Source organism: Kogia breviceps, chromosome 16, assembly GCF_026419965.1.
Source record: "Kogia breviceps isolate mKogBre1 chromosome 16, mKogBre1 haplotype 1, whole genome shotgun sequence".
Lineage (NCBI taxonomy): Eukaryota > Metazoa > Chordata > Mammalia > Artiodactyla > Physeteridae > Kogia > Kogia breviceps.
In genome coordinates this window covers 21549433-21576580 of record NC_081325.1, presented here as the reverse complement: position 1 = coordinate 21576580, position 27148 = coordinate 21549433, and the positions used below count along the sequence as shown (strand labels likewise).

The window sequence follows — 27148 nt, the reverse complement described above, 5'->3', positions numbered from 1 at the left end:
GCGGAGCGCAGGTTCTGGACGCGCAGGCTCAGTACGGGCCCAGCCGCTCCACGGCATGTGGGATCTTCCCGGACCGGGACACGAACCCGTGTCCCCTGCATCGGCAGGCGGATTCTCAACCACTGCGCCACCAGGGAAGCCCTCACTTTTTTTTTTTTTTTTTTTAAGCTAACAGTGTTTGTAAATACTAAGGCCAAAGGTTGAGAAACACTGCAGCACATGAGCACATTACCTCCTTGACAGCTCATTCATATAGATGAGCAACCAGGTGGAAAAGGAGACTCCGTATGTAGTATGGCAACTCACAGGCCCAAGCTTGTGCAGTTCCTTATCAAAACCTCCTGCCATCATTAGGCAGTCTCTGTCCCCAATCTTTGAATCTGGGCTGGCCCAGTGACTTACTATGACAGGAAGATGTGGTGAAAATGACAGTTTAAGTTTGGACATTTAGGACTCAAGAGGCCTTGCAGCTTCTGCTTTTGCCTTCTAGGTATGTTTCTACTATCATATGCAAAAGCAGAGTTTAGACTACTGGAGGATGAGAGGTCATATGGAAGAGAAAATAAGATGCCCTAAGCAACAGCCAGCACCAATTGCCAGACACGTGAGTGAGGCCATTTTGGGTCATTCAGACCCAGCTGAACTGCCAGACTGACTGGAGAAACATGAGTGATCCCAAGTGAGACCAGGAGAAGAGCCACCCTGCTGAGCCGAAACAAAATTGCTAACCCACAGAATCATGACCAAATAAATGGTGGTTGTTTTAAACTTCTAACTTCTCATGTGGTTTGATACACAGCAAGAGATAATTGATAAAATAAGAAAATATAAAACAAGCAAAAAAAAAAGAAATTTAATTTCAAGGAAGTATCTACAGAAACAAAATTAGAGTAAAATAAATACTATGGCAATTCAACAAACCTTCCTCATAACCATGGTTAAAAACGAAAGTGCTGGATAAATTCAACTACTGAGATGACAATATAATTGATGAAAACATCAAGATGTTAACCTCATATAACTAGTTATTTTTTTTTTTTTTTTTTTTTTTTTTTTGGTGGTATGCAGGCCTCTCACTGTTGTGGCTTCTCCCATTGCGGAGCGCAGGCTCCGGACGCACACACAGGCTCAGCGGCCATGGCTCACGGGCCCAGCCGCTCCGCAGCATGTGGGACCTTCCCGGACCGGGGCACGAACCCGTGTCCCCTGCATCGGCAGGCGGATTCTCAACCACTGCACCACCAGGGAAGCCCATAACTAGTTATTTTATAGAGCTGTTGACTCCTAAATTTCTGGGGCCCTTGTCAATGCTTGGAATGTCTAGCCATGAAAAATTAGAGAAAATTTTGGCTACTGTAAGCTGAGATCAGAAGCATGTAAAATATAATCAAAGCATAGGATTAAATAATAATAAATAACAAAGATTTCAGAATTTTAATCTTAGAAGATAGAGAGTTAAAGAGGTCAGAGGAGAGAAGAGAAATAATATGTACTGTGTGCCTGCATGTGTTAAAGGTATTATCAATTTTATGTTGATGTGAGGTTTTTTTTTTTTTTTTTTTTTTAATGTGGGGAGAGGGAAGCGAGAGAGTGAACTACAGAAAATCTTGGCTGCAGACTGAAGGGAAGGCAAGACCTAATGGAAGAAGCCTCCATTTCTGTGCTATGTTGTTTGTTTGTAACCAAAATCCATACTAGCAATGATGAAAAAAGCCTAAAGCAGAGAGTGTATTCACCATGAGGCAAATGAAGTAGAGGTAGAGGCAAAGAAATTGAAGATATATGAATTATTTCCAGTTTGTCTTAACTTAAATATACCCTCTATTCTAGTTGGTATTTTTTTTAAAAGCCCTTAATTTTGATATGTTTGGTTTTATGTCTATAAAACCTCAAAATTGACCAATCAGAGTCCAGATTTCTCATGGCTATAGTGATTGGCTTAGCTCTCTTATCTAACTCCTCTACTGATGAGAGCCCCCGCACAGAGAGGGCTACTGAGCTGACAGGTATAACCCTGGGGTCATCCTAGCCATCATTTGGGTAAAAGCCTTCTGAGTCTAAAAGTGATACAGAAACAGAACAGTGGAGTACACCACTCTATGCTTTGTTTGAGAATCTGGATACAGTCACATCAAAACAAACAAAAACTAACCCTGGACTTCCCAGATACCAGAGCAAATAAATTCTTATTGGTATTAAAAAGAAAGAGAGAGAGAGAGAGAGAAAAGAAAGAAGAGAGAAGATGCCCTCAAATATATAAGATAATAAGAACACATCTTTTTATTCCAATAATCGGCTATAACTCCACAACCCAAGAGAGGATACCTCTCTCTCTCTCATTTTCTTCTAGCCATGCTGTGGTTCCAGAACTTCCTCAGTTCTAAGACACTGTGAATGCTTCTGCAGCCTGGGGGTTGTGACTCTAGACTTATACATACGCAAAACTCATAAAGGATTATCAGTAATAGCACAAGCATTATGTCTTGGTGACAAGCCAACTCCATTAACTAGTTATAAAGTGGATATGAGGGGACATAAACGCACTGATTCTACCACTTTTAGGTTGGATTTCTGTTAAAAACAAGTCTGTAGCAGTCAAATAAACCAATGTACCATCAAAAATGGCTGTAATTGGGCTTTCCTGGTGGCACAGTGGTTAAGAATCCGCGCCAATGCAGGGGACATGGGTTCGAGCCTTGGTCCAGGAAGATGCCACATGCTGTGGAGCGACTAAGCCTGTGCGCCACAACTACTGAGCCTGCGCTCTAGAGCTCACGAGCCGCAACAAGAGAAGCCGCTGCAATGAAAAGCCCCGTGCACCGCAACTAGAGAAAGCCCGCGCATAGCAACAAAGACCCAAGCCAGCCAAAAATAAATAATTAATGTTTTAAAAAATGGATGTAATCAAACAGTAAACAAGAATTATTAACTATATCCCTTGGATACCGCAATAGTAGAATGAGAAAACTTATTTTTTCCTAGACAATTCAAAAGATGTTGAACACCAAATACATACAATGAAACTAAAATACAGGAAAATGTAGAGAGAAGAAAGAATGAAAGAGGATATTAGGCCCCCCCCCCGAGAAGCATTCAGTGGAACTTTCTGAATCCCTCACTGACGTGTAAAAAACTGGCTCACGATCACTTACTTGGCTTTTCTCTCCTCGTGTGCGTCTCTTGGATTCCTGTCCTCTCGGGCGTCTTCGCGCTTTTCTCGGCGGTCCTCGCGCCCTTTGTCTTTGTCTTCCCACTCCCTCTGGCGTTCTCGTTCTCTCTCCCTCTCTCTCGCCCGCTCCCGCTCCCGCTCCCGCTCTTCCCTCTCCCGCTCCCGCTCTTTTTCCCTGTCTCGCTCTCGGTCTCGCTCCCTCTCTCGCTCATGGTCGCGGTCTCTCTCTCTCTCCCGGTCTCTCTCTTTCTCTCTCTCTCTCTCCCTCTCCCGTTCCCTGGCACGCTCTCTTTCTAGTTCTCTTTCTTTCTCTCTCTCCCGATCCCGCTCCCGTTCCCTCTCTCTCTCCCGCTCCCGCTCTCTTTCCCGATCTCTTTCCCTAGCCCTTTCGTCTCTTCTATCATCCGCTCTGTCTACTCTTCGTTCCTCTCTTCTTTCATCACGCTCAATCTCGTCATTCCTTCCCTGATGTCGAATTGGTGAGCTTGGTCTTTGATCTACAATGAAAACCAAGTTTTGTCAGTGATTAATTTCACAGATAACCTATTGGTAAGACAGTATGGCAGATCCTACATTTTATCTGTGTATAGGGTCACACTGGCAACAAATATAAATCAGGTACTGTATTTACTTTTAATTTAATCATCCAAATAATCACCACTAGATGTTTAAAAATATTTCTTTTTCTTAAAGGTAATTTTTATTTGCCCTCTAACTACCATGTTTTCTGCTCCCCGTCAACCCCCCTCCCACCTCCCACTGATCCACCTTTGATCTTTCTCTGCATGCTCCCTACCCTACCTCCAACCCACTGCTCCAACCCCACTTTCTGCCATCTCTACCCTTCACCTCTGATCTTCTCTGTCCCCCCAGCAGGACCTGAGAACACTGGTGGCAAAGGATAGGGGCAGCAGGAGGTGTAGAAGATAGGAGCTGAAGGAAAAAAAAAATTTCCCTCGTAAGTCACACCTCTAATTTCAGGCCGAAATATATACACATCAAAGTGCAGCTATTATGTGAGGAAAATATAGTAGAACAAAACATCTGTCAAAAATTGTTGCTGCAACATCAATTTATCATCAACTAGAATATTAAGGGAACTGATGCTTAGCAATCTTGAAATAATCAAATGTAAAAAGTGTTTCATATGAGTGATATATATTTATAATTAATAACTACTAATCGACTAAAAATTTTATTTAATCATATGACTGATTACTCAGATGAAGAGCTGTTTTCTTAAAATGTTAAATGATAACCCCATCACATATATATTATATATATATATTTTTTAAATACATGAATCATATAAACACAAACTGAATGCATGCTGCCCAGTATGCCCAGCTGAGCAAGAAATTAGTCTGGGATCAAAAGATGTCTAAGAAAATGGCATGGACTTTTCCACAGAGACAGCCATTTTTGAAAGTAGGTCACTGTGCTATGATCTAGGCTACTGCAATGCCTCTATTTTCACACTACACAGTATTGTTTACTAGTTAGTCATAAAAGGCATACTACAATACGGCCAACAGGTCTGTAAGTGAAATCTCTGACATCAACTTATTAAGCAGAATAATTTTAGGATATTTTTAGTGAAGGGTTCAGTCTAATAGTTTGAATTTCCTTTCTTATCGCAGATGAAAAAGATAAGAATTATCCATATTTATTAGGTCAAGATAGGAAAATTCACAGAATTTTAAAGCTAAAACAAAACAAAGCTAAACTTTGCCCAGCCCCTTTACCCCTTTTCTTCTTAGAATTTATGGTCAGAAGTTGATTTGTCAAAGTCACAGAGATGGTAGATACTTGGGACATCAGGACTAGAAATCAATTATCTTAAATCCTTTTTTACTTTTGCTGAAACAAGTTTAAATTTAAAATGGTTCTATTGTACTGCACTCTAGGTTCCTGGAAGGCTGTACACTCGTGTCTTAGACTGTCTGAATTCTTGGTTTGGGGATCATACTAATGTCACAATGATTACAAAACAACCTGAAACAAATTCAATACTGCAACTTAGAGCAATTCATATTTGAAATTCCTGATTATAGCAATGTTAGGGAACAGACTCCTTTACTCAGGCAACCTTTTTCTGACAAATAAAAACTCTATTTTCCCAACCACAATGACAAGGTTACTTACTTCAGAGAAAATGGAAAGGAACACCACTTTAACACATCTCAATTATCCTCCCTATCTTTCCCCCAAAATGTGTTTTTCAAAAGCGTGCTTCTCTTCATGTATTTATTTTAATGAATGGTATACCCATTCATGAAAGCTGGAAACCTCTGAGTTTTCCAAGTACCGTCATATTCAAGTACCATCAATTTCACTCTCAAAATATTTCTTTATTCTATTTCCTCTCTCAATCCCTACAATTAATATTGTTAACTTAGACTTTGATCAGCTCTTCTTAGATACTCGTGTTATCAATGGTCTAACTGGTTGGTATCCTTGTCTTCAGTCTTTTGCCAGACTCCTTAATACCTTTTTTCTTTTTCTCTTTTTTGAGGAAAACTCCATATTTTTTTCCAGCTGCTAAACAAACAAACAAACAAAGAAACTGCTTAAAAGCACTTATGTCCTAGGCAATGAAAAAGGCAAATAAATCCAAAATTTTTAGCCTGACTTATTAGGCCATTTACAATGTGGTCTATAGTCTCTCACCCAACCTTCTTCCTAGCTTCTTTCCTTCCCTACAAATTATAGCACACCTCTACTCCAACCTCATAATTCTTCACTACTCCAAAGCATACATTTCTTTCAGTCCTGTGTGTCTGCACATGCTGCACCCTCTCCCTGCAGTGTTTCTTCCATGGTTCCTTCTAGCCAACTCCTATTTATCTTTCAGGCCCTAATTCAGATGTCTCTTCTTTAGGAAGCTTTTATATATAGATTGCCTCAGTATTCTGTCTGCATCTGTCTTCTCACAGAACTTTATATAGTAGCAGTATTTATCATATTTAATTGTCTATTTGTACCCTAATTAGACTGTGAAGAACTAATGGGAAGATTTAAATTCCTGAGCACAGAACAAGGTCCTGAACACATCTTTACCTTCAACCTTGATCTATCTCCCTTTGCTCACCACACTCTAGTCACAATGATCTTATTTGAAACTCTAGGACATACTAAGCTATTTCTTATCTCAGGGAATCGGCACACATTCTTTCCTCTGCATGGAATGTTCTTACCCTCCAATACTTGCAATGCTAGCTTCTTCCCTTGCATTTATGCCTCTGCATAAATGTCACTGCAAGTTTTTCATAAGCACACTATCTGAATAAAGTAGGTCCTTCTCATCCTTTATTTCTATCTGGATCCTTTGTATGTTTCCTTGACAGCACCCAACAATCACTTTTCTTTTTTCGGGGGGATATCGTCCCCTTTATAAAGTTCTACAAGCACAAGTGTTGTACTCCAAAAGCCTTGCAAAGTGCATGGGTACTCAATAAACATTTGTAGAATATATCATTATCAAAAATATATTTCTCTTTCAATCATACAACTGATATTTATTGAAGTAGTTACAGTAAAATAAAATAAAAATGGAATAAGACTTATAGTCAGACGACCTGAGTTTGACTTTTAGCTTCAGAACTTACTTCTCTAACACTCGAAAATTCACTACCCTTCTCTTAGCCCAAATCTCCTAAAATATGAAACATAGATTCTCTTATCATACATAAACTCACAGATATTGAAAGGTAAAAGGATTTAAAATATACATTCTCTGACTTAATATTATAAAGAATATTTGATTTAATTCAGCCCACTGTGAAGTATCAATACTCAATTCCCTACTCCATCAAGTCTTGCACTATATTAATCTCAGCATTACAGCAAACCTTACTTTAGTAACCAGGCAAGGTTAGTAAGACCTTCATAAGGTAATAAACGTTTAAAGGCCCTAATCTGTACAGAATAAAAGCTTGTTAAAGAAAGTACTTATAACTCTTCTTAAATGCCTTCTAGTATCTTGCTTCAAAACTGATTTAAGGGACTTCCCTGGTGGCTCAGTGGTTAAGAATCTGCCTGCCAACGCAGGGGACACGGGTTCAATCCCTGGTCTTGGAAGATCCCACATGCCACAGAACAACTAAGCCCGTGTGCCACAACTACTGAGCCTGCGCTCTGGAGCCCGTGAGCCACAACTACTGAGCCTACGTGCCACAACTACTGAAGCCCATGCGCCTAGAGCCCGTGCTCCGCAACAAGAGAAGCCCCTGCACTGCAACGAAGAGTAGTCCCCACTCGCCACAACTAGAGAAGGCCCATGCGTAGCAATGAAGACCCAGCGCAGCCAAAAATAAATAAATAAATAAATTTATATAAAAAAAACCCACAACAAACTGATTTAAGAGATCACCTAGTAGAGTAACAGAACACTTTTAGCTGAAAATATACAAGAATTTAAAATTAGCTAAACCAAGTAGTACATATTCTCAGGAAGGAACACGAACAAAACATTTCTCCAAACAACCCCCAGCCCTATCTTCATCAGTTTTTTCTTGTTTCTCCCTGGCAGTCCTTACAAGACTGTGTATCACAGCTTGTGAGTGAGTGGCCAGGATACTCAGATGAGAAACTTTACCTCCTGAATCAGAAATACCTGAAATGTCACCCAAGCATCTGTATTCTTTAAAACGTGTGAGCTGTTTGGTTAAGGTAACCAAACCACCTTAACTCTTGCAGTATGCAAGTACCTACTAATTCAGTACCTGTTCTGTTACCAAGTAGGTACTGGTAGCTAGCTATTTACATAATCTCTCCTAAACTAAGTAAAAAAGGAAGATTATATGCATAAGTATAATAATTTAAAATGTGTCAACAGGCAAAAGTCTTAAAAGATATTTTATGTTAAAAAGTAAACTGATAATGGTTGAAAGAAAACCCAATTCTCCCAATCGATGTTGGTCACTATTTAATAATATTTCATTTAACAAACCTCTCTCTCTGTTGTCACGACGGTCTCTCTCTCCATGTCTTCTCTCAAAGGAAGAATCTCTTGCTTGATCTCTGTTGTCTCTTTCAGGATATCTGTCTCTTTCAGGATAGCTACTTCGAGTTTCCCAGCTGTCATGATAGTTGCTAGTACTACTGTGACTATCAATCTGAGAACCTCTTGTGCCTCGACTTCCTAAACAAAGGATATTCACACAAATATTTAACAAGTACACTTTATTCAACAAGTTGTCAGTCACAAGTCACAATCTTTCCTCCCCCAAACATATAAAGGTATGTGGGTTTTTTTTGGTTTTGGTGGGTTTTTTTGTATTTCAAAGTGTGGTATTCATTGTCAAAAATGATACTAAATGTTGGATCAGAACACCCAAGGTGTCTAATGACTGACTTGGGTAAGCTAAGTCCCAGTTTTCCCTATCTATAAAAAAGGACCTATAATGGAATCATAAAGCAAAGAGACTCATTTCAATTAAGCCAAAAAACAATGAAACAAAAAATAAAAACTATTAATTCATACCTAAATCACAGAAATAGCATAAAAATAATCAAGGATATGGATATATTGCATTGACTACAGTTTACAGTGAAAACATTCCAATACAGAACCAAGGTACTTTGTTGACAGTAGGTGGTATCTGAAATTTTTCATTAAAAAATTGGGAAATGAATGTTCACAGTAGTAACATTTTAGAATGTTCACAGTAGTTATAGACCCAAACTGGAAAGTACCCAAAAGTCGTTCAATGGGTAAAGGCTAAACAAACTGTGGTACCTCCAGACCACGGAATATTACAACAAGGAGCAAACTGTTGATACACACAAAAACTTGGATGAACCTCAAGGAAATCGTGCTGAGTGAAAAAGCCAATCTCAACAGCATACAGACAGCAGGATTCCATTTATGTAACATTTGTGAGATAACAATTATAAAATGACGGACATATTAGTGGTTGCCAGGGGTCAAGGATAGGGGAGGGGATAGGAGTGTGGCTATACAGAGGTAACACAGGGAGTCTTGTGATGATACAGCTGAGTATCTTGATTGTGGCGATGGTAATACAAGGCTACACAAGCACTGTGGAAAATAGTATGGAGGTTCCTCAAAAAATTACAGAACTACTTCCACTTCTAATTCCAGAACTAATTCCACTTCTGGGTATAGAGCCAGAGGAACTGAAATCAGGATCTGAAAGAGATATCTTTACTCCCATGTTCACTGCAGCATTATTTACAATAGCCAAGACATGGAAGCAACCTAAATGCCCAATGACAGATGAATGGGAAAAAAATGTGGTAAAAAAAAAGTGGTATATATACGTATAATGGATTCAGCCTTTATAAAGAAGGAAATCCTGCCAGTTGCAACCACACTGAGGAACCTGGAGGATATTATGCTGAGTGAGATAAGTCAGACACAGAAGGACAAATGCTACATCATTATCACTTATATGTGGAATCTAACACAGTCAAACTCATAGAAGCAAAGAGTAGAATGGTGTTGCCAAGGGGCTCCAGGGAGGGGGAATATTAGTCAAAGGGTACAAAGTTTCAGTTGTACAAGATGAGTAAGTCCTAGAGAGCTATTGTACAGCACAGTGTCTACTGTTAATAATACTGTACTGGAAACTCAAAAATTTGGTAAGAGGGTAGACTGTATGTTAATAGCATTCTCATCACACACACACACACACACACACACACACAAGTAATAAAGAGCGTGAGAAGAAACGTTTACATGTTAATGGCACAGACTGTGGCGGTGGTTTCAAGGGTGTCTATGTGTCTCCCAGCTCAGCAAGTTGTACATATTAACCGTATACAGCTTTCTGTATGTCAACACACCTCAATAAAGTGGTTTAAAAAACTGCATAGAGCTACACACAGACCTTATATATAACAGGCTTTGAGCACTGAAAGAATTATAGCATAATTCTAAATATTTTAATGGGGGTATTTTAATAATCAAAATATCTGTAAAGAATATTTTAATAATTAAAGACCAGAAAGAAGAAATTTAAAACATTTTTTAAAAAGACTACAAATGGTCTACATATAACACTGAGGAATGAAAAGGTTAAATGTCAGAACAGATGCTGCTAAGAGAAAATTAGTAAAAAAGTTACATCTGAGGATACAACTCAGAAAACGAAAGAAAGACACAGAGATGGAAAATCTGAAAGTTAAGAATGAAGGAAGACACAGTGAGAAGATTGAACATATATCTAACATGTCTAACTATATGCTATTTAGATAGAAAGGTTGAAAGGATAGAATAAGCTATATCATACAAATACTAACCAAAAGAAATCTGTGAGTGGGATAATATTTTTAGACAAATAAAACACCATTTGGGATAAAGAAGATCATTATGTAATGATAAAAGGAATAATTTGCCTTATATGTACCTTCTGGCAAAGCCTCAAAATATTCAAAGCAAAAATTGATAAAATTACACAAAGTCAACAAATTCAAAATGACAGTGGAAGATTTAACTCACATCTCTGTAATGATAGAAAAAAGCAGACTAGAAATAAAATTAAATGTAGATTTGAAAGCATGGTTAACAAACTTGATCTTTGAGGTACACCTTTCATACTGTGTAACCATTAAAAGCATATGCAGAATACATGAACACTGACTGATGAGCCACAAAATAAGTCTCAACAAAAACAAATGCCAAAAAACTGACCTCAATCTTCTCCGATGACAATTAAAATTGGGGTAGGGGATTTATTTTTAAAAGCATGACTGGAAATTTAAAATCCTATTTCTATACAACTCATGAGTCAAAGTAGAAATCATACTAAAATTCAGAAAGTATTTAGCACAGATAAATATTATCAAACTGTCAAGAAACAGATAACTAGGGCTTCCCTGGTGGCACAGTGGTTGAGAATCCTCCTGCCAAGGCATAGGACACGGATTCGAGCCCTAGTCTGGGAAGATCCCACATGCCGCGGAGCAACTAAACCCGTGCGCCATAACTACTGAGCCTGCGCTCTAAAGCCCGCGAGCCACACTACTGAAGCCCGCGTGCCTAAAGCCCGTGCTCCGCAACAAGAGAAGCCACCGCAACGAGAAGTCTGTGCACTGCAAGAGTAGCCCCTGCTCGCTGCAACTAGAGAAAAGCCCTCACGCAGCAACGAAAACGCAATGCAGCCAAAAATAAAAATAAATAAATTTATATATATAAAAAGATAACTAATCATTTATATATAAATTGTTCCAAAGAAGAGAAAAAAAGAAGCAACACTTTCCAACACATTTTATATGGCTACTATAACTCTGATCTCCAAACCAAAGACAATATAAAAAACAAAAGCTTTGCAGTGGTATGGTGGAACCGGTTAACACTGGCTCCAAAGAGCCAACTGTCTGCACCTCTTCCCATGTTCACACTGAGTGACATTAGTAGCTCAAAATCTGCTATGGCAGGAGTAATTTATACCATGGAAATTGGCATTAGCTACAAGCCAGGGTTTTTTTCCTGAAGGGTAAGTTGTTAAATATTTACCACCATACCACTGATTATATGCCAATCTCAATTAAAAACAAAGATGCTTAATTCAAAATTAAATTTTAACACACCTATTTTAGAACTTTTAAAAAAATGAAATGTGTATTTATCTTAGAAATGCAAGAATAGTTCTAAATTTAAAAAAATACATTAACATAAGTAACAAGGTAAAAGAGACTGACTATATGATCTCAAGATACAGAAAAACAGTCATGATAGAAGCTGTCAGCTAAGTTTGGAAAATTAGGCGACAGCCTTAACACAATAAAAAGCATCTGCTAAAAATTTACAAACACCATGCTTAATGGTGAAATGCCAGCAATAATCCTTTAAAATCTGAAACAAAGAAGCCCATTATATCACTTGTATTAAACAGTTCATTGAAACAGCTGCTCAGCAGGTTACTTGACAGTAAATAAATAATACTCAGAAAGGAAGAGCCAAATCTGTCGGTTCCCATACATAAATGTTTAAGAGAATCTAATTAGATCTACTAAGAAAATACTGCAACGTCACAATGTAAGATTAGTATAAAAATATTAATTACCATTTCCGTACACCAGCAATGAGCATCAGAAAAAATGTTTTAAAATATATTATTTGGTGCACCTGTACACAGTTATTCACTTAAGCAGTATTCAAAAACAAACAAAAAAAGATTAGAACACCTAAATATACAGGATTTATTAACGTTATGGTATATCCTACAACATACACTATGCACCCTTTCAAAAGAAGGTGGCTATTTACCAAGTTGACTGATACGGAACCATCTCCAAGATTTTTTTTAAAAAATAAATTTATTTATTTATTTTTGGCTGTGTTGGGTCTCTGTTGCTGCGCACAGGCTTTCTCTAGTTGCGGCGAGAGGGGGCTACTCTTCTTCGTTGCAGTGCATGGGTTTCTCATTGTGGTGGCTTCTCTTGTTGCAGAGCACGGGCTCTAGGTGTGCGGGCTTCAGTAGTTGTGGCACACAGGCTTCAGTAGTTGTGGCGCATGGGCTTAGTTGCTCCATGGTATGTGGGATCTTCCTGGACCAGGGCTCAAACCTGTGTCCTCTGCATTGGCAGGCGGATTCTTAACCACTGCGCCACCAGGGAAGTCCCCAAGATATTTTTTAAGTGAAAACAGCAGGGTATAGAGTATATAGTTGTGTGTTTTCTTTAAATAAAAAAATTTTAAAAAATTATATCTGTAAAACCAGAGGAGAAAATAATAGACATATACATCTGCTTGTGTAGAATATTCTTCAGATGGATACATACAAAATTGGTGAAAGAAGGAACCAGGTCAGGGACAGAAGGGAGGCTTTCACTATACATCCTTCTGCAGCTTTGAAATTCTGAACCATGTGAATGCATTATTAAAAAGAGAGAATTTTTTTTTATGTACCATTTACAATGGCAACAAAAATAGAGGGTACACAGGAACAAAACATGTACAAGACCTTAAAAGAAAAAGCTACAAATCAATAAATTTAATGTATGTGAAATAAAAATCCAACAGTTTTTCATAAAATTTAAAAAAAAAGACAACTCATTTTCTTAAATGTATATGAAAAAGCAAAGGGCCAAGAAAAGCCAAGACAACTATGAAGGAGACAGTGAGGGGCCTTCATCTTAACATGAAACTGTAATACGGACCAGGATAAACCAACAGGCCTATGGAAAGAGTAAGAGTGGTCAGAATTCTGCAGCAGTGTTTCTAAATAATTAGAAATTATTTCTTTTTGATGCTACTTTTTTGCCTGATAGCAATTTTCTTAGTGTTCCACATTAAACAAGATGGTAGGCATGACTGGACATAATTCAACCAGGAGGTCTAAGTCAGGCCCCATCTATCTTCTGCTACTGTAGCTAACAATTCCTATTCGGAACTTAAAGGGAAAATCACAAATTCAATTCATTGACAATTACTTTGACAAAGTGATAAGGAACGTCAGAAATAATATCTTTAGAAAACAAATCTTAGGAGGTTAATAATTTCTCTATGAACGTACAACGTACAGTTCACTGACAAGTCAAAAACCTTACCCTTTTCAGGTAACTCTGGACCTCTTCCCCTACTTCTGCCCATCCGATCATTCCTAATTTCACTTCGAGACTCACTTCTGGACTCACTTCTTATTTCAGTGCGAGAACTTTCTTCTCTCAAATGGTTTCTGCCATAACTTCGGGATTCTTCCTGATATGCATCCTCCTTTCGATGAGCATCTCGACTTTCACGGTCCCTGTAGTCATGGGCATCACGAGTTGACCGAGAATCTCTGGGATCACGGCTCTCTTTGTTATCCCTGCTATAATCTCGCATCTCCCTGGAGTCCCGAATGTCTCTGGAGTCTCTTAGTTCCCTTCGGTCTCTAGTATCTCTGGCATCTCTCCGATCCCGACCATCTCGCGGTTCTCTGTCATCTCTGTGGTCTCTAGAAGAGCTCTGATCCTGTTCATACTCTCGTTCTTCTCTTGTGTCCTTTTCTCTATCCCTTTTTCCTCTAGTCTCTGTAACGCAATTTTGGAAATACACTGTAATTCCTTTCACAAAATTTTAGGAAACCAGACGATGTATTTAATACAGAGCTTTAAAATTTTTAATACAATGGTAATTCATACTCTTTACAAAAAATAATAGGAGAAAACATGGGCAAATGAGAAACATAAAACTATCTGTAAGCTAAAATTCCAAAGGTAATTTTATTAACACCTGGATTATACTGGATAAACTTTGAACACGATCTTCTCACATCAACGTACCCATACTTACAAATCTTAAACAACTGAAACAAGTAAGTTGATCTATCAATGATGGCCTACTTTTTAGAAATCACTTTTAGATCCAGAGGCACAAGTGACTTTAATCATCTCTACCAAGTATTAGGCCAGACTAGAGCACACATGACTACCTCCAATGTACTTAAGCACTTAAGACTAGCCTACAATTAGTATGCTGACTGGTAAACACATACTGTTATTCTCTCTCTCTCTTATTTATTTATTTATTTTGAGCTATTTAATGAAATCACACTCCTGTCTCTAAAGATTTTTCTACTTAAGGCATTTTCTAACATTTCATAGAAAAATTAAAAAAAATAATTTCAGTTTTAAGAAAGCTGGAATGAACCTCAATAGCTATTTAATCCAAACTTGTCATTGTATAAATGAAGGAACAGAGGCCCAGAGCTTAAATGGTTTAGTCAGCCCTGTACATCATAGGAATTTGCAAAGATTAGAAACTATTCTTTAGAGATGTCTAGAAAAGTATAAATTGATTACAGCATAAATCTGATATGAACTGAAAGAAATAACAAGAGACCCTCAAAGAACAAACCCTGTACTTTTTATCAGATTCCTTCATAAATTGCTCTTACACTCTGGAACAGCCCCAAGATCTGAGGCTATTTTAGCAACTGTAGCAGCTCTTGGTCGAGGACATTACAAATTTACCTATGGCTCGGTCCACAGACTTTCTCCACCCAGTATCCACAAGACCCCCTAGATTCTCATCAATAACTTATCTCCCCTGCAAAATAACTTTGCCCATATGCCTACATCCATAAATGCCATATAAGGATAGAAGCACTAGGCAAGAATCTGATAACATCCCCATCTCTTTTTGTGCACATCCATCCCTTCCAGTCCTCCTCCAATACCAACTGTGCCTAGAAATTTGTTCACTTAGTATTAGATTCTCTTTTTATGATACCCCCAGCTGTCTTTACGAATACAGCTAGTTACTATATTTTGTTCTTTATCTACCTCCCCATCCTTTCATTAAAATTATTCTTATTTCAAAAAATGACCTCTAAATAGAGAAGAATAAACACCTACTACATCTCTTGTATGGAAGGTTAAAGAAACATCCTCCTTACAAAGAACCTAAAAATGTATGGTTTATTATTAAAAGGATTCCTCCTATAACATAAACCCCTCTACTACAAAAAAGCATTCCTATGAGACTCAACTGCATACTAAATTTCCCCTTCATTAGTGTGTTTAATAAATTATGTTTTGAAATAATAGTTTTCATTCAGTAAGTAGTCACGAAATATATACTATATTCCCAGTCAACTCTAGTTGTTCATAGATAGGTATAAGAGAATTTTCCCATCTTACCAATGTTCCATAAATAGTGCTATGCTGATCTGGTTCCAAAAACATGTACATGAGGAATAATTCTTTAAAATAGGTGCTCTCTCCAGTCCCTACCTATGCATCCACCACTTCTTGAATAAAATAACTTGCACTGTGGATTGGAAGAGAAAAACTAACTTCGACATGTTTCATAGGCGACTGCTATATGATACTCAAATTGTGACTTTTTGTCAGTCTTGTGTGGGGTGCAGACGCATGCTGTACGATGCTTTAAAAATGCATATTAAACAGAAATGCTGTCGCAGGTCAGCAAGTATTGTATTTCCTGAGTACTCATTAGGTTAAAAAACTCAGGAGATGTTAGGAAAAAGACTTGTTAAGTTAAATAAACAAGGACAAGAAGCTTAGATAAGAAATAGAGAAAGAGATGAGAGCTATTAGATTGTATTGCCAAGTTTTGATGATAATAACATCTCAGCGTGAACAGGGAATAGAAAATTCAAAGTTAACGTAATTCTCAGGGATCTAGAAAGGAAAACTGCTTTGCTTGACTTCTTTGTTGAGTTAGACTTAGAATACTGAACACTTGGTTCACACTGACTTTCTGAACATTCCCCCAGCCCTCACCTCTTTGTCAAAATATTTCTGATATGTTCAAACTCTGCTCCCTGGTTTGCTGCTTTTCCTTCCTTCACCTCTGTTGTTTTTAAAGAATTAGCTAAGCAGTTAGACTGACGCTCTAAGAATCATACCATCCCAAATTTCTAGAATATGAAAGTCCTCAAGTAAAACATCATAACTAAAGAAAGGACTAAATGCCCACTTACATCTATTTAGTAGCTTACATTTCCGTGTCTTTAACCACCTCCTATTGCCCTCAAGAGCTATCATCCATGTGTTAACAGAGATGTAATATAACACAGTTCTCTTCTGTGCCTTATTTTAACAATAAATCTGAAAGTCCATTTTTTTTTAATAGAGAAAATATCCACTTAAAGAACTCTAAAAAAAAAACCACAAGAGAGTATTTACCTTCCCTCCTTTCATGACGCCGATCATGAGACTGTGAAGTTCGTTCATGATCATGCCTCCCTTTTTCTCTCATTGGAGACCGATGTCTTGGGGGACTTTGCTTTCTCTGAGGAGAAGACAGAGAGTGTGAAGGATAGGGAGAAGCAGAGCGGCGTAAAGGTGGAGTTACTGTCCTCTGATAAGATGGTGAAGGAGTTCTTTTTCGGCGAGGAGAAGGAGAATGTCTTTGAATAGATGATCCTGACTGTGAGGAAGATGAGTGATGTCTAGAAGATATAGGAGAATGATGCTGTCCTGCTGGGGAAGTGGACCTACAAAGAAAGCAACAACAATAAAAAAAAATGTGTTCAAGAGCTTTCATTTCTAGCCAAAGGAAAATCTTCTTTAAAAACAAAGAAACAAACAAACAAACCTGAATGTAAAAGTTAAAGCTAAAAGTGTGAGTAATAATTCCAAGATAAATTTTAATTCACAATGATGTAAAATCATTAACAAGTTGAGTTTTAAAGATCTGACTGATTTTGACGTCAGCTTGAGACAACAGTTCTAGATGAGACATGCAGTGCCCTTCTCCTGAGCTTTGGCTCCAAGGCACACTCCCTTTTCCAGGTAACATCCTCCCTGAGCACTGATGGTTCTTACTCTCACGTAAAGTCTGGAACTCACTCTTACCAGAGATAATCTCTGACAGTGTAAACAGGTATTGGAGGAGGGAACCCACAAAGAGCTAAAGAGAAAACATACTAGTAAGATCTAGAGAGAAAGTGGGTGTGAGAACGCCTATAATTCAGGGCTGTGGGAGAAGGGAAAAGCTATCACCAGCTACGCCAAACAAAAGTTTGCACTGCCTGGGCTGACATTTAGGATAGGGAAAGAAAGCTAGAGTTACGGAAAGGACATACTGTCTATACTGTCTTTATCTTAAATAACCTGCCTTCACTCTTGGCAGCACAAACTGAAATTTCGTTCATAAGCTTTGGTTTAACTGAGGCTTCCTCTGCTCCCTTCAGATCATCTCCTTTGACTGCTGCCAGAGAAATAACTTATAAACTCATGAAGCACATCTGAATCACTCCTATAATCTGTTATGTCTTGGACTGTGTCTACAATGAATATGCAAAAGGTGTGTGTGACGGAGAGCTAGAATACACACATTTGGGCAATAACTAAAGAGAAACAGGACTAATGTTTAAAAAACAACACTTCAGACATCACATGCTCATGTAAGTATCATATTTCTCGAAGTAATCATTTTGAGGACAGATGTTTGTTCAAAAAAATCATGAGTTCCTGTCAAAATATTTTAGAATTACCTTCACTGCCTATGATAAATATTTTTTTAACTTCCACAATGTTGGCAAAATCATTATTAATCCTAAACCAGGATTCCTCAATCTTGACACTATTGACATTTTGTATTCAGTAATTCTTTGTGGTGACGGGCTGTCCTGTACATTGTAGGATGTCGAGCAGCATCCCTGGCCCCTATCCACTAGAAGCCAGTACCATCTCCCTCCCATCCCCATTCATGCCGATAAAAACCTACTCCAGGTATCTCCAAATGTCCCCAGGGAGGTAAAATCAATCCTGGTTGAGAACCGCTGCTCTAAACTATGCTGTTTATAAATGATGCCTTAGTAGAACTTTTATCAATAAAAGGTTTAAATCTATAAAATACATGTTACTGAGTCAGGAAAGTGGTCAGATACATAGGAAAGAATTTTGCAAAACAAGAAATTAAGCAAATAAACAAAATCACCTTTTGGATAATAGTTGACTTAAAAAATAAAAGTCAGCTAACTAGAACACCACATTATCCTAAACATTATAGTTATTTATGATTCTGCTGTACTTGCATGATTTTAATAAAAATTGTTATTCCTTTCTCACATAAAAAAATAAGACATAAACCACCATAGCTTAATTGAGTCTAAACTGAAGTTTATTTACTAACAGATATGAGTACAAATGCTCAATGGGTCTTGCCCAAATTTGGAAAACCATTTATGACCAATGGCTATTCAAATACTTAACAGAAAAATCACTGCAAGACTGAGAAATTCTAATTTGAATATCGTTTGGTGCTTTCCAATTTCAATTTCATTAGGTTCTAGTCAGTTTGGAAATACCTAAACTGAAAAAATAAAGAATGTGGCTCTCCACTGAACTGACATTTTGGTTAGTTTTGAGTTTATTTCTGGGGTATACTCAGAATTGTTTCAGGAATGTCTGCAATACCCTTTGGTGATTTGTTCACAAAACTTAAATAAAATAGTTCATAATACTATCTTTTAAAAACACATTACAGTCTAATCACATGTCTATTCCAATTTGGTGTCTATAACATGGAAGAAAAAATTTTGGTAAGACATTTTTGGTAAGACATGTAAGACAGAGAATGAAAATGCTTCTGTGTGATGATTTGTTTTAGACCTATTAGCTTGCTCTCCCTTTGCAGCAGGTGATAAATACTCCTCAGAAGGGGAATCATTTCTAACCGAATGATCTACAGAAACTAGGAGAATACTTTTGTTGTGGGAATCTTTTTTTAAATTTTTTTATTTTTTATTTTTGTGGTACGTGGGCCTCTCACTGTTGTGGCCTCTCCCATTGCGGAGCACAGGCTCTGGACGCGCAGGCTCAGCGGCCATGGCTCACAGGCCTGGCCACTCCGTGGTGTGTGGGATCTTCCCGGACCGGGGCACGAACCCGTGTTCCCTGCATCGGCAGGAGGACTCTCAACCACTGCGCCACCAGGGAAGTCCCATGGGAATCTTTTGAAAGATGTCTCCTCCATAAATAAATGGTACTTGAAAAACAGCTTTGATTCGAGCAAACTAGTAAGAAGTACATAATACAAGTAAATCTAAGCCAAGTACTAATAATTTTGGTTCAATTTCATTTTTGCATTTATGTAGAAATGAATTAATTTCAAAAACCTCAGTCTAAGAATGGAGAAGAATGTTAAGATAAGCATTATTAGCACATCCTTCAATGATATTCAAGTCCAGAATTATATGTCATTTAATTATAATAATTTTTCAGAATCTGGTTCAAGAGCCTTACATGAACTTGTTCAATCCCATGACTTGAGTAAGCTAAAAACTGTACCTATAGTTGTGGTCAAGAGTCAGCAGAGACAAATATCCAGTATCCCTGGCACATGGGGAGATTGTTTTTACGCTCTAAGAGAGTTGGTATTCCAAATGCAATAAAGCCCAGAAACAATATATCCCAGCATAACAAATATTGAGACAGCTGGCTCCTATCTTCTACCTGGTGGAACAAGTTAAACTTGTTCTTTCTCCTGGGACAGGATGGGGTGATGAGGAGATGGAGAGGCCCAGCCCCTGCCAAGAAACAGCAAGCAATCCAGTCTTGGGAAAGAGGGAGGTAAAGAATGGTTCTCAAGTCCCTAGTCCGACGTCTCAGACCCCAAATCTTCTCAGCTCAGGCCAAGAAAATGGATGTCAAATACGGGAGATTCTTGAAATCGCTGCCACTGTCCTGGAAGTTCGATCCAGTCACAGGTCATTTAACTGTCAGTGGAAAATTACCACCAGATAACACCAAACCACAGCCAGACAGAGATGGATTTTGATAGTGTGTCTGGGTATCTGTTTTTTCATTAATCTCACTACATACCACACAGCCCCACATTTTTACCAGATTAAATTTTTGGCCTTTGTATGCTGTGTTATGCATTTCTGATTGGACCAATTATTAAACAGGGCTAAACTTCCCAACCACCTCCTGCTACTGAAAACCTCCCCAAAGAACAATTTTCCTCTCAAGTCTCTAATTCCATCAAGCATGACAGACAAAGAGTTAAGAGCACAATTTTTAGGAACATAAATACCACTCTAGATTTTGGCTGCAAAACAGGAGCTTTTCTGAGTTCAACAGATTTTCCCAATATCACACCTATAAAAGGAAGTCCAAGCCTTGATCAACTGGACTAAGTGTAAATGGCTTTTCTGCCCCCCGATGAAGTTATTTTGATATTTATAAAACAATTTCATTTTTAACATGTCTACCATGAATTCAGTATATTATATAATTATGTTCAGCTATATTACATATATCTTTAAGTGTCTTAATTTTATATCCCTATCCTAAATTAGTATTCATGTAAAAATACTTTTTAGGTCTACAGACAGGGCTCAAATAATGCAGAAAAAAGACAATGCCTCAGACAAGCAATTCCCAATCTGAATACAAAGTTCCACATTAATATTAAAAGATTTGCATATCCTTCATGATATTATTTGTGCTAATGTCCACTAATTGGGAAAATATTATAAAAGATATTACAAATTCATCAATGTTTTTAAAGTCTGAGTTTTAAAATTACATTATTCTCCTTTTTTTCCTTTTAGATGGGATACTGGTATAGTGATTGTATTTTTTTTTTTAAGTATGGTTGATTTACAACATTGTGTGAGTTTCTGGTGTACAGCAAAGCGATTCAGTTATATATATATATATAGATTGTGTATAGATATAGATATAGACATAGATAGTGATTGTATATTTTTAAGTGTCTTTCTCTTTTAGAGATATATACTAAAATATATACAGATGAAATGAAATAAGAAGTCTGAGGTTTGCTTCAAAATAACACTGGATGGGGAAGGTGGATACGGGTACAGATGAAACTATGGATATGAGGGTCATTTTACTATTGTATTTTTATGTTGTGAAATGCTCCATAATAATAATGTTAATGTAACATTAACATGTAATTCTTCCATCCTCTACATATAACTGAGTAACACTGGTACACATTTACTCAAGAAACTATCAATTCAGACTACAGAAATGCTTAGTGCACACATGGATTCCTCCCTGTCCTGTCCTGTCCTTAATGGCCACAGAATAAGATTCACCAGTCCAGCCCATGGTATTTGAACATGAATGGTAGATAATGAATAAATTAAAGAATTAATCCAATAGGTAACAGTCTTTGTCAAACATCTGAAACATTCTGATTTTAATTATTCAGATGTGTGCAATCACTGAAAGAAAATAAGACTGTCAATTTGGTGGTAATTTGCTTATTCTACTAAGCTGATGTCAAAGTCAGTAAGTTTTGAATGATCACATCTGTCTTTAAAATCTGAGGAAGACTCATGCAGGCATTTATACTCCTATACTCCTATACTCCTATCCTACTCCTATTCAGGTAATTATAATAAAGTGATTTAAAAAAAACAACTTACTATGCTCTTATTACTATCTTATTAAACCACAAAATTCTGCATTTTGATTAGTATTTTGATTAAAACATATTACCTAACATAAAACCATATTTAACCAGCAGAATAAACTAAATGCACTTAGCTAACTTCTCTGGTTAACTACTATCCAAAAAGTTTTTGTGTTTCCTTAGGCCCTTGTTCTTAAACTACACTAATATACTGGTCGTTCCTAATTCAGCAAAGAATATAGAATACAGATTTTCATTGATAAAGATGATAATAGAGGTCCACTGAAACACTGCTGAGAGCATTATCTAGATACAGTAGGTTAGGAATACTGATACAAAATATTCCCTTCACAAGTGATTTTCTGACTAAATACCTAACTCAAACTTAATTTTCCTGTGAGCTCATCTCTTCTAAGACAAATTACAGAATATAAATGGTTTAGCTGAGTTCCAAGTAATCAAGATTTTGCTGTTTTCTGTACCAAACCAGTCATAGAAAGTTTATTTTAAAAAATATTATGGGAAATTGCTACATTCTCTAAAAGCAGAGTAATAAAATAAATCCATAAGGCATTTTTTTTGGATAAACAAGTGGTATGCAGGTTTTGATCAATGTTGCATAAATAAATCATTGCTGAGTAAAGTCTACCAGTCAAATTGTAAGACACTTATACAGAATTCCTTTAAGAACTATGGCCTGGAAACTATTCGCTTCAAAAGCAACTACATAACAGAATTTAGTGTTATTCAAATTAACAAATATTCTGGGAAGAGAGTATATTCTTAACTAGGTTGACATGGCCAGTAAAGGTGTGGGATGAGAGCGCTGAAATCCTCGATGCCAGATTAGTGGCAAAGGCCTAAAGAATAATTAATAACTCTTTAAGAATTTTTGGAGCATAGGGAAATCATGAATTTTTCTGGGAGGATATGGACACTCTCCCCCTTCACGAAAACATACACGGGCAAATTTTAACTCACAAATCAGAACTCTAAAATCCAGGTTAGTAGCTCCTGGTGTAGAAAGTTGAAGAACTGAGACACAGAAGACAGGGAAAAGGACTTAAAAGTCATAGGATCATGTGGCTTTGTTACATCATTTGTAGTCACATGTATGCATATGCATTTGGGAACTGCCCTTTAAGAAATGTAAGCAATCCCCTATATCCAATAGGCCTAGTAAGTCTTACTTTACTTGGAAGGAAGAAAAACAATCCATATTTGGAAAGATATTATTTTATACACACATGATTACTGTATTACTTCCACCTGTAGTAACAAAGTTTCTGACAAGATTTTTGTTCACTGCTGCATCACCAATGTTTAAAGCAGTGTCCACCACACACTAGGTATTCAGTAACCTAATAGATAATAAATGTATTAGCATAGTTTCACTTAAGCACAGCACATCCTGATAACCAAAACACTCCCAATAAACCCATTATAACATCTAAATTAATACTAAATGGCAATTTTCTCCAAAAGGAATTTAGATACTAACCTTTAATTACATACCCCAGAATCTGAAAGCAGTGACAAAGATTCTGAAATATACTGTTTGGCTTTAGAATTATTCTTTATTCACAGTAATGGAGATAAATTAATGAATCTGCCTTAAAAAAAAACACCTGGAAATCAAATCAACTCCTCCTAAATCAAAATGCCCCCTTTCAACCTTGTCAAATATGGCTTTAGAACTCCAGTGACAATCAGGTACCCATGTAGTCCTTCAGTAATCTGCTTAGTTTCCTTAGACAGAAGAAATAAACGGAGTTCAGATTTTTCTGTACACTGAGCAACAAGTGAATCCTAGGCATACCTTACTGCTCCTGGTAGAGATGGCCAGGGAGAAAAAAATGGAAAATGAAGAACCAACCTCTGTAATATTCAATTCCTCATAATACAAAATGTGTTACCATTTCAGAGGTGAACTACCCAGGGATGTAAGTTAAGAATCACCTCTCAAAGATTTCTGGGGCAAAATAACACAACAAGAGCACCGAGAACCATTACAGAAGAATAAAGACTTCTTATAATGTAAATCAGCAAGAACATTTAACATAATTTATATCTGATTTACATGTCATTTTCAAAAACAAACCTACCAGACTGAATAAGATAAAGAGTGTATTTTAGGAAAATATGTTCAAGAATTATGGATGCTCCAGTTAACCATTTTTTATTGCTCCAATAAGACAAAATAATGTTGCTAGGTCCTAGCAACAGCTGACAGAATCATTCTGGTTCTTCTAAGTCACCACAGGGAGGAGAGAAAAAAAAATTGATTCATCTAAATAAGTTAGACAAGATGATCTCTTATCAAGACAAAGAAAGGGATAAGCTAATCACCAAAATCTTTTTGTGGGAAAAGACGGGGTTTTGTTGAACTTATATATCATAAAACTATTATCAGCTGCTTACTGGATGGATAATTTATCCTGAATGATCGCAACATAAAAAAGGCCATTTAAGAAAAGTCCATAGAAAACATCATTCTCCATGGTGAAAGACTGAAAGCCTTTCCTCTAAGGGACAAGGCAAGGATGCCCACTCTCACCACTTCTATTCAACACGGTATTGGAAGTTCTAGCCAGGGCAATTAGTAAAAAAAATATTTTTAAAGGCATCCAAGTTGGAAAGAAAAAAGTAATTATCTCTACTTGCAGATGGCATGATCTTATATGTAGAAAACGCTATACATTCTACAAAACAAAACAGTTATAACTAATAAATGAATTCAGCAAAGTTGCAGGATGCAAAATCAGCACACAAAATCAGTTGTGTTTCTATACAACAATGAACAATCTGAAAAGGAAATTTAAAAAAACAATTCCATCTTCAATAGCATAAAAAAGAACAAAATAAAGCATAAAAATTACTTAATGTAAAAAATACTTAGGAATAAACCTAACCAAGGAGGTCAAAGACTTGTACAGTGAAAACTATAAAACACTGCTGAAAGAAATTAAGACACAAATAAACAGAAAGACATTCCATGCTCAAGGACTGGAAGATTTAATACGGTTAATATGTCCATATCATCCAAAGAGATCTACAGATTCAGTGCAATCCCTATCAAAACCCCAAAGATAGGTTTTTCAGAAATATAAAAATTCATCCCAAATTTATATGGAATTTCAAGGGACCTCAAATAGCCAAAATAATTGCAAAAATTAATAACAAAGAGGATTCATGCTTCCTGATTTCAAAATGTATTATAAAGCCACGGTAATCAAAACAGTGTGGTAATAGCAGAAAGACAGACAAGCAGACCAATGGAGTAAAACAGAGCCCAGAAATAAATCCTTGCATACTTGGTCAAATGATCTTCAAGGGTGCCAAGAACATTCAATGGGGAAAGGAGAGTTCCTTCAAAAAATGGTGCTGGGAAAAGTGGTTTTCTACATGCATAAAATGAAGTTGGACCTTTATCTTACACCACATACAAAAAATTAACTCAAAAGGCATTAAAGACTGAACTATAAGATCTAAGACTTTAATAAAACTCCTACAAAAAAACATAGGGAAAAATCTTCATGACACTGGAATTGGCAGTGATTTCTTGGATATGACACCAAAAGTGCAGGCAACAAACATAAAATTAACAAATGGGACTACCTCATACTTTAAAAACTTCTGTGCATCAAAAAACACTATCAAGAGAATGAAAAGGGAGAAAATATTTGCAAATCATATATCTGATAAGGGGTTAACATCCATAATTATAATGGATTCCTATAATTTAACAAAAATCAAATGGCCTCAATTAAAAAATGTGTAAAGGATTTAAATAGACATCACTCCAAAGATGATATACAAGTGGCCAAAAAGCAATGAAAAGATGTTCAACATCATCAATCATCAGTGAAACGCAAATCAAAACCACAGTATCAACTCATACCAGTTAGGATGGCTACTATCCAAAACACAGAAAATAAGTGTTGGTGAGGATGTGAAAAAATTGGAACTCTTGTACACTGTTAATGGTGTACAGCAGTTGGTATGGAAAACTGTATGAAAGTTCCTCAAAGAATTAAAAATTCAACTACCATATGATCCAGCAATCCCACTTCTGAGTACATTGCCAAACAAACTGAAAGAAGGGTCTTGAAGAGATGTGCACACCCATGTTCATAACAGCACTATTCACAACAGCCAAGATGTGGAAGCAACCCATACATTCGTCAGCAAATGAATGGATAAACAAAATGTGGTATACAGACAATGGAATATTATTCAGCGTTAAAATGGAAAGTAATCCTGTTACATGCCACAACATGGATGAACCTTGAAGATCTTATGTTAAGTATAATAAGCCAGTCACAAAAAGACAAAATGATTTCATTTATATGAGGTATCTAAAGGAGTCAAAAATCAAGGAAACAGAAAGTAGAACGATGGTTACTATGGACTGGGGAGCAGGGGGATAGGTGGGGGACTGAAAAGGAGTTGTTTAAGGGTTACAGAGTTTCAGATTTGTAAGATGAAAAGGTTCTGAAATCTATTTCATGTCACTGTGAATATACTGTATATACATATATATAGTATATATAAAAAACACTACCAAATTGACATTTAAAAATGGTTAAAATTAAGAAATTTTATGTTTTTTAAATCATTATGATTTATATTATGTTTTATAAACATTAACATTGATTGAAGTATTCGTATTTCAATATGGTAAGTATTAAATACTTATACATAGTTTAAAAACACTAAATAATCCACTGTAGTAATGCCTAAAAGCTTCTGAATAGTAGTTTAGATTCTAAGTAAGATTATTAAAAATATACAATCCTACTTACCTTGGCTTGTCTCTTTTTTCTCTTTGTCTTTCAAAATCTCGTCCTCTGTCCTTTCCATCTCTTGGTTTTTCTTCTATCCTGTCTTTTACTTTATATTTTTCTTTATATTTTTTCCCCAGAGCAATATCTTCCTGTATAGGAGGGGGTGGGCTAGGAGTACGAGGTCCTTTCTTCTTACTTTGGTTGCTTTTTGAATTCCTGAAGGTAACACAAAGCTATCAGAAGTCTGAAGACTTTTAGAAGGTCAAATAATTTTTTTTTTCATTTTAACAAAGCACTTCTAAAAAATGGTAGCATTCCTTTCGATAACTTGCCATTTACTATTTTATATACTAGTAATCAATATAAAAAATTTACTTG

The 27148-nt window shown here is 36.7% G+C and overlaps 1 protein-coding gene across 13 annotated transcripts in view; it reads right to left on the bottom strand.

Moving 5' to 3' along the window:
• ZC3H13 (zinc finger CCCH-type containing 13) overlaps window positions 1-27148 on the bottom strand; it is an 86003-nt gene that overhangs the window by 14597 nt on the left and 44258 nt on the right. For 5 of the 13 annotated variants that reach the window (XM_067016263.1, XM_067016267.1, XM_067016275.1 and 2 more), the window contains 6 exons: window positions 26789-26986; window positions 16775-17085; window positions 13688-14185; window positions 8121-8312; window positions 4019-4102; window positions 3153-3666 (listed from right to left, as the gene is read on the bottom strand). In XM_067016263.1, coding sequence (XP_066872364.1) covers window positions 3153-3666; window positions 4019-4102; window positions 8121-8312; window positions 13688-14185; window positions 16775-17085; window positions 26789-26986 — 1797 coding nt within the window. The remainder of the gene's footprint in view (window positions 1-3152; window positions 3667-4018; window positions 4103-8120; window positions 8313-13687; window positions 14186-16774; window positions 17086-26788; window positions 26987-27148) is intronic. The other 8 variants (XM_059041847.2, XM_067016269.1, XM_059041848.2 and 5 more) reach the window with 4 other exon arrangements.